This window comes from Populus euphratica, unplaced genomic scaffold (assembly GCF_000495115.2).
Source record: "Populus euphratica unplaced genomic scaffold, PopEup_1.0 scaffold120.1, whole genome shotgun sequence".
NCBI classification, from domain to species: Eukaryota; Viridiplantae; Streptophyta; class Magnoliopsida; order Malpighiales; family Salicaceae; genus Populus; species Populus euphratica.
The window spans coordinates 219,400-227,144 of NW_011499918.1; the positions used below are offsets into that span (position 1 = coordinate 219,400).

Here is a 7,745-nt window from a genome sequence, read left to right on the forward strand (position 1 = left end):
CTTTCGATGTATCTATCAAAATAACATTCCCCTCCTCAATATTCTTAGGTATCATATAAGTGCCACTAACATACCTTTATATCTTCTGAACCTTAAGAAAATTTCTCATTACATAACTCAAATACAAATAGTTTTTTCCATCCAACCTCACACTCACAGACTGAAGGGAATTATCTTTTTCAATAACCATAATCAACAATCATAGATAACCAGAATGCAAAAGTAGCGGAAAACAAAATACCAAATTACAGAAACTAAACAGAGATTACAGAAACTAAACAAATATCTTTTCAAAATTATACGATAACCCTAAAACGCAATTTGTTTTTGCAAAAACTAAACGCAAACACCAAATTACAGAAGCTGAAGGGAAGATGAAATACCAAAATAATTACAGAAACTGATAAAATACCAAATTTTATTAAAGAAAAAGAAAAAATATCCCTCTAAATTTTTTTATAGAAGTGGAAGATGAAATACTAAACCCCCAGCTAACTCACCATAGAGTTGGATCCGTGAAATTGTGTTCAGGATTAAGCCTTGTTTCACAAATCTAGCTCTGATACCATGTTAAATTAACTAAGAACAAACACAAAAAGGAGGTTAGGATTCTCAATAATCTATTTATTATGAGTGCATAGTCTTAACCTAAATACAAATAAAGTATATATAGGTCAAACTAAAAATACTATTCTACTCTTAATAAATAATACTACATAAATATTATTTAACATACTGGTGTACTAGAGTATAGCCTTTAAAATTTTCAACATTTGATTATTCAAAGTCGTTGGCTCTTGATTAGGCACTATAAGAGTTTTTCATATGCGTGTAGATGCATGAAATATATCCTATAGAAAATTGAAGATGGTTTTCACCTGCCTATCATTTTTTAGGGAAAAAAAAAGCTTTTTTTAGGCAAAACCTTTATAGAATTGAGTTTATTGAATCTCTTAACCAAATTTGAATGTAATTAAAAAATTAGATGGAAAGTTATGAATTTTTTTAGGCTATTTATTTGGCGTGAAAACATGTCTTTTATTGGGCTCAACTTTATTCCACTTTTACTAGAATTCTTGCATGATTCAATTATGATAGATCTATAACTGAATATTCAAAACTATCTTAGACTTGCTTATAACAAATCTCTATTATTAATACCACATTCTCCCTCTGAAATGTTTTTGTTAATCTTTAATGCAGAATTTCTCAGATTTCATGATTTTTGTGTACTGTAATAGTAGTCTTTTTTAGTATAAAAATTTAAGCTATGCATAGTTTCTTATTCCCCCTCTCATTTTTTTAGCACAAAAAATGAAAAGAAACTTTTGGTTAAAACTTATATCGTGTAATGAATCAATATATCTTTAATATATTTGTTTAAAAGCTCGTAATTAAAAAGGCCAAAAGCATGGTAATAACCTAACGTATCTAGATTTAGCAAGATGCTACCTCCAGATAACAACGACATGGATCTGATTTACTTTTAGGTCCAATATTTTTAGGTTTAGTTATATGTTAAACCTAAGTGCACGTGAACCTGAAGAGGTGCTAAACTGAACTTCCTTGAGTTCAACTATGTGTTGAGCTCAAATATATGTGGTTCTGGCTAGATGTTAGACCTAATATCCTTGAATTCAGTTATAAACTAAGCCTAAGTACATATGAGTCAAACTAGATTCTAAATTTAACATCCTTAAGTTCAGCCACACATTAAGCTCAAAAGTATAGAAGTTTGACAATATGTCAAACCCAAACATCCTTGGGTTCAATTAGGCACTGACCCTAAAGACATATGGGTTCGACAATGTGTCAGACCCAAACATACTTGGTTTTAGTTACCGTTACGTCTAAGTATATATGGAGGGTTTGGCAAGGTGTCAATCTCAAATATTTTTGAGTTTAACTATGAGTTGAGCCAAAGTCTATATGAATTTGGTAAAATGCCATTCTCAACTGCCTTGAGTTTAATTACGCACTGAGCCCAAGTGCATGTAGATTAGGAAAGATGCCAGATCCAACAACCTTCGATTCAACGACATGTTAAGTCTAAATATATGTGGGTATTGCAAGATGCCAAACCTAACTACCTTGAGTTTAGTTATGTACTAAGCCCATGTATATATTAGTCTAACAAGATATCAACCCCATCACCCTTGGGTTTGGAATCATTCCAAACCCAATACATATTGAGTTGATAATCTTTTTAGACTACATGTTGGGTCACATGGACTTATTTTTTTATTTTTATATCTTTTAATATAAAATATTAAAGTCAGTAATGATTATCTTCCTATATCTTTAGGTGCATAAAAGTCTCCACAGAGCTTATCATATTTCCATTAATATTAATTTTATGTAAAAGATATTTATCATTTATTAATATTGTGTAAAAAAAATTTATCCCTTATTAATAATATAAGGAAAAAAAATATTGCTCTAACTTCTCTATTCAAGCAACATGAAAAAATTTAAAGGCTATATATACCATCTGAACTACTCAGGTAAATGATTACTATTTTTTTATTGTTTTTTTATTCTCTTATTTTACAGAGCATTTATTATACATAACTAACAATAAATATTATTATTCTTTAGAATTTAAAGTTCATCATCTCATTTATTATAATCCCTTCTTAAAAGTCATTGGTTTTATTATTGGAAAATTCTTAAATCCCAAATAAAAGAATTGTTTTGTAGGTGCTAAATCTTTTATCATCAATCATTAACTTGAACTTCGGAGAAGGAAGCATTAACATGAATGTTCAATCACTTTTTATCTAAACACTAAAAAAATCTTCATTCCTAAGTATATTGGATTTTAAAATATTATCGACATTGTTTTCAAGAAAGTGTTGAATACCTATCACAAACTATGAAAATTTCAGTCGTTTTCCACATTAAAAAAGTTTCTTTGTGGTTTATTTTTCATGTTTAGAGGGTGTTTTAGATAGTAGTAGTGGTTGATTTTCGAAGTGTTTTTCGCTTGAAAATGTATTAAAAAATATTTTTTTAATAAAATAATTATTTTTGATATTAGCACATCAAAACGATCAAAAAACATTAAAAAACCAATTAATTTGAAGCAAAAAAATAATTTTTTAATTTTTTTTCAAACATGCTTTTAAAACGCAAAATAATATTTTTTATTTATTTTTTAAAAATTATTTTTAATATCAACATATTAAAATGATTTAAAACATAAAAAATATTAATTTAAAACAAAAAAATAATAAAAAATTAAAATAGTTTAAAAATACTTTTAAAATATAACAATAAATACTTTTTAAAAACCATTGAATATGTGATTTATGGTCACATGTCCATACCCATAAGCACCAATCCATCCCTTATTTCTTGTTTGAATTCCAACACCTCTTCTAGTTTCCTCAAATGATAGAATTTGTATTGCATCACGAGAGATCCTAATTTTAGATGATAAGGGAGTATAATTCAAGATATTGAAATGTTTGTATATATAATTATAAAACTTTATTAGACTAAGTTTTATGGCCACTTGGTGATTTGCTAATTTAAAATCAGATCATAGTTAGATTTTATTTTGAACTTATTTTTTTAATCAAAGAGATATTTTGTTTTCTAAAAAAAAAATTTAAAACAATATTATTTTTATTTTTTTAAATCCTTGAAATTATATTATTTAAGTTTTTTTTTTAAATTATAATTTGAGTTGATTCAATAACAAGTGGAACATCCTGCTAAAGTCAAAACACAAGTTTTAGATTGAGTAAACTCTCAATTTAAGTTTTAGGAATGTAATTCATTAATTAAGATTTCATATATTTAATTTAAAAGCTCTGGATTAGAATCGTTCTAAGGATGGAAAGAAATTCTAAGAAGAAGAGTGTGCAGCTCATGATCTATCAAGTTTTTTTTTTAATTGAAAAAAGGAAAATTATTAAAATATGAATTAAGAGTGGCGATGGGGATGGGTGCGGCATTGATATGACTGATTGGTGGAGGACGTGTTCAAGGCTGATTAATTATGAGTCAGGAAAATCCTGCAAATGCCAAAAGTTTCGCAAATGATTAAGGGTGAGAGATTGGCATGGCCTCCAGAAAGATGAGCTAGAAGTTGGTAAGCATCCTTGATGCATTGTTCTACTTCCCAGCTGGATAGTCAGTTTTTGGGTTCTTCTAAATAAAAAAACCCAATTTTTAAAATTGTTTTCTCCTGAAAATATATGCATAAAAATTCATATATATATATATATATATCCATTTCTAATCTTAAAACACAAACAAATTAGATTATAAAAAAAATTAGATCGAATCAAAGAACCTTCTCAAGTTTTGATTTACATTTAGAAATAAGATGAATATTTAAAATCATCTTTATGAAACTCCACTATTTAAAAGTAGCCTCTTGACATTAATATTAATTCTTTTCATGGTTAAAATGTTGCCAACCAATCATTTTCATAGTAAAAAATGTGGGGTCTCTTTTAGCCTTATTTTCAAAAAGTAGATGGATGACTTTGGAAGAACTTTCAACACAAACTTTTCTACTCACAATTTGTCAGTCCCCTACGCGTAATAGACGTATCCTGTTCTTCATGAAACCTTCAAATAAAGCTTAGCCCAAAGAAAAAAAGAAAGAAAAAGAAACCCTGTTAATTGGAATCCAAAATTCTTATTTCTGTTGTTCTTGTTCTTAAAAACTAATTCTGCTTCAATGTCACTACTGAAGTTGCTTATGCATTTATCTCCTTTCTTGGTTGCTCATTTATTCGTATCAGGTATGGTACAGCAATCTATCACAATTTTTCTGTTCCCATAACTAATTCTTGAACACAATTAAGCTGTTATCTTATGTTATTGCTCGCAGGTGTTGTTTCAGCAACTTTAAGAATATTAAACAATTGTGACTACACTATATGGCCAGGAATAAACTCAACATATGATCCAAGACCTCTCTTTTATGTCACCCCGACGATCCCAACTGGTTTTTCCCTTGGAAAGAATGACTGGAAGGACATAACAACCTCGGATGATTGGGCTGGTCGTTTATGGGGTCGCACACATTGCACTGAAGATGATACAGGAAGATTCTCCTGCATCACAGGCGACTGCGGCTCTGGCAAAATAGAATGTGCAACAGTGCCAGCTGGCTCGAGTCCTGCGACGATGGCAGAGTTCAAGATTAACAGAGATGGACGATATTTTTTTAATGTTAGTCTTCTTGATGGCTACAACCTGCCTTTGCTTGTTCTGCCTTCTAATAAGACCTGCAAAAATGCAGGATGTGTGGTGGATTTGAACGGCGTTTGTCCTTCAGAACTTACGGTTAATAGTTCTGATGGGAAGATTGCGGGGTGCCGCAGCGCGTGTGAGGCCTTTGGTTCACAGCAATATTGTTGTCCTGGTGTATATGAAACAACTTCGACTTGCAAGCCTACTTCTTACTCCCAGAATTTTAAGAAAAAGTGTCCAAGCACTTACACCTATCCTCTTGACGATGAGACTGGTACCTTCAGTTGTGCAACATCCGATTACCAAATTGTCTTCTGTGCAGGTAAATTTACCATTTTTCACTCTAATAGTTTTTTGAGTTTGGTATTTTTTTTAATCATTTTAACATTTAGGAGTGGTGTAATTTGTTTGATGAGAAGTTAAGAAAGCCTGCACAAATAGAAGTTAGTTGACCACAAAGACACATTCTATATATATTGTACTACATTGAAAGAAATTATTGCCTACACAATTCATCCACAAATCATACATCTGTTCTTTGACATGCTTACATGTCCATCACAGGAAACACCACTGCATATTCTGCCGAACCGCCGCCATCATCGACTGTGATAATAGCACCACGCCATTCCCCACGGCCATCACCAACTGTGATAATAGCACCACGCCTTTCCCCACCGCCATCACCAACTGTGATAATAGCACCAAGCCTTTCCCCACAAGTTAAAAAACCACCAAGCCCTTCGCCACAAGAAATAAGGCCTAGAACTCGAAGAAGTTTGGTACCAATTATAGCAGGAGTTATAGGTAGTGTTATTCTTACCATTTCTTTTGTAGTGATTTTTATTTTGAGGGCAAGATGGTGTGGGAAGTCTGAACAAGATCAGCAGGATGTGGAAGATGATCATATAAAGCATGTTCCAGGAACGCCTGTCAGGTTCTCATACCAAGAACTATACGTTGCGACTGATAATTTCAACGAGAGACTTGGAAGAGGAGGCTTCGGGTCTGTATTCAAAGGAAAATTGGGAGATGGAACGCAAATTGCTGTGAAGAGGTTGGAGAAACGAGGCCAAGGAATGAGTGCTTTTTTAGCAGAAGCCGAGGCAATTGGAAGTCTGCACCATTTTAACTTGGTGAGGTTGATTGGATTTTGCGCAGAGAAATCCTCTAGGCTTTTGGTTTTTGAGTATTTGAGCAATGGATCGTTGGATAGTTGGATTTTTATGAATGTACAAAGACCTTTCCTTGATTGGCAGACCAGGAAGAAGATTATACTCGACATAGCAAAAGGGCTGGCGTATCTTCATGAAGACTGTCGACATACCATAATACATCTTGATGTAAAACCACAGAACATTCTTTTGGATTCAAGTTTCCATGCCAAAATCGCTGATTTTGGGTTATCCAAGCTAATCAATAGAGATATGAGCCAGGTTCAAATCTCAATGAGAGGAACACCGGGATATCTTGCTCCAGAATGGCGTCAACCATTAGGTCGTATTACGGTAAAAGTTGACATATATAGCTTCGGAATTGTCCTCCTTGAAATAGTTTGTGCACGCAGAAATGTAGACCAATCACAACCAGAATCTGCCTTTCATTTGCTTACAATGTTGCAGAAGAAAGGTGACCATCAAGATGGAGTAATAGACATTGTGGAAAATTTGGATGAATACACGCGGAGTGATAGAGAGGAAATAACGAGGATGATAAAGGTTGCTGCTTGGTGTTTGCAAGATGACCCAGAAAGAAGACCTCTCATGTCAACAGTTTTAAAAGTGTTGGAAGGTGTTACGGAGGTAGATTCAAACATCAATTATCGGTTTTCGCATGCAATGATAGCTTCTCCAGCTGGTAACAACCATATTTCTTCAGCACCTCCTCCAGCATCTGTTCTTTCCAATCCTAGATGATGTGGTTGTAAGACTCTCTCTTCTGGCAGAAATAAAATTTATCATGCTTCTTGTCGCTTCTGCTACTTTTCCATCATGCTATCCTAAGCTAACCACAACTTTTTTAGCACTTGTCTAGCAAGGTATTGACATGTCTCAAGTAGTTTGCCGGTGTACTGGAGTATAGTCTTCAGAATTTTCAACATTTGATTATTCAAAGTCGTTGGCTCCTTGACCAGGCACTATGAGAGTTTTTAGAAGAGTGCATGGGATGTATCCTGCAGAAAATTTGAGATGGGTTTTCTATCATTTTTTAGGGGAAAAAAGGGGCTTTTTTTAGGCCGAACCTCTATAGAATTGAGTTTATTGAATCTCCAAACCAAATTTGAATGTAATTAAAAAATCAGATGGAAAGTTATGAATTTTTTTAGGCTATTTATTTGGCGTGAAACATCTCTTTTATTGGGCTCAGCGTTATCCCGCTTCTACTAGAATTCTTGCATGATTCAGTTATCCCGCTTCTACTAGAATTCTTGCATGATTCAGTGATGACAGATCTATAACTGAATATTCAGAACTATCTTAGGTTTGCCTACAACAAATCTCCATTATTAACACCACAATCTTTCTCTGAAG

The 7,745-nt window shown here is 32.7% G+C and overlaps 1 protein-coding gene across 3 annotated transcripts; it reads left to right on the forward strand.

Moving 5' to 3' along the window:
* The first annotated feature begins 4,576 nt into the window (after nucleotides 1–4,576).
* LOC105134791 (proline-rich receptor-like protein kinase PERK3) lies at nucleotides 4,577–7,365 on the forward strand. 3 transcript variants are annotated; one of them, XM_011039331.1, is made up of 4 exons: nucleotides 4,577–4,760; nucleotides 4,850–5,536; nucleotides 5,779–5,906; nucleotides 5,937–7,365. In XM_011039331.1, the coding sequence occupies exons 1-4, from the start codon at nucleotides 4,697–4,699 to the stop codon at nucleotides 7,128–7,130; spliced, it is 2,073 nt and encodes a 690-aa protein (XP_011037633.1). In that variant the 5' UTR covers nucleotides 4,577–4,696; the 3' UTR covers nucleotides 7,131–7,365. The 3 variants fall into 3 exon arrangements, with proteins under 3 accessions (XP_011037633.1, XP_011037632.1, XP_011037634.1); XM_011039330.1 differs by having other exon boundaries at nucleotides 5,779–7,365; XM_011039332.1 differs by having other exon boundaries at nucleotides 4,907–5,536; nucleotides 5,779–7,365.
* Nucleotides 7,366–7,745: the final 380 nt, after the last annotated feature.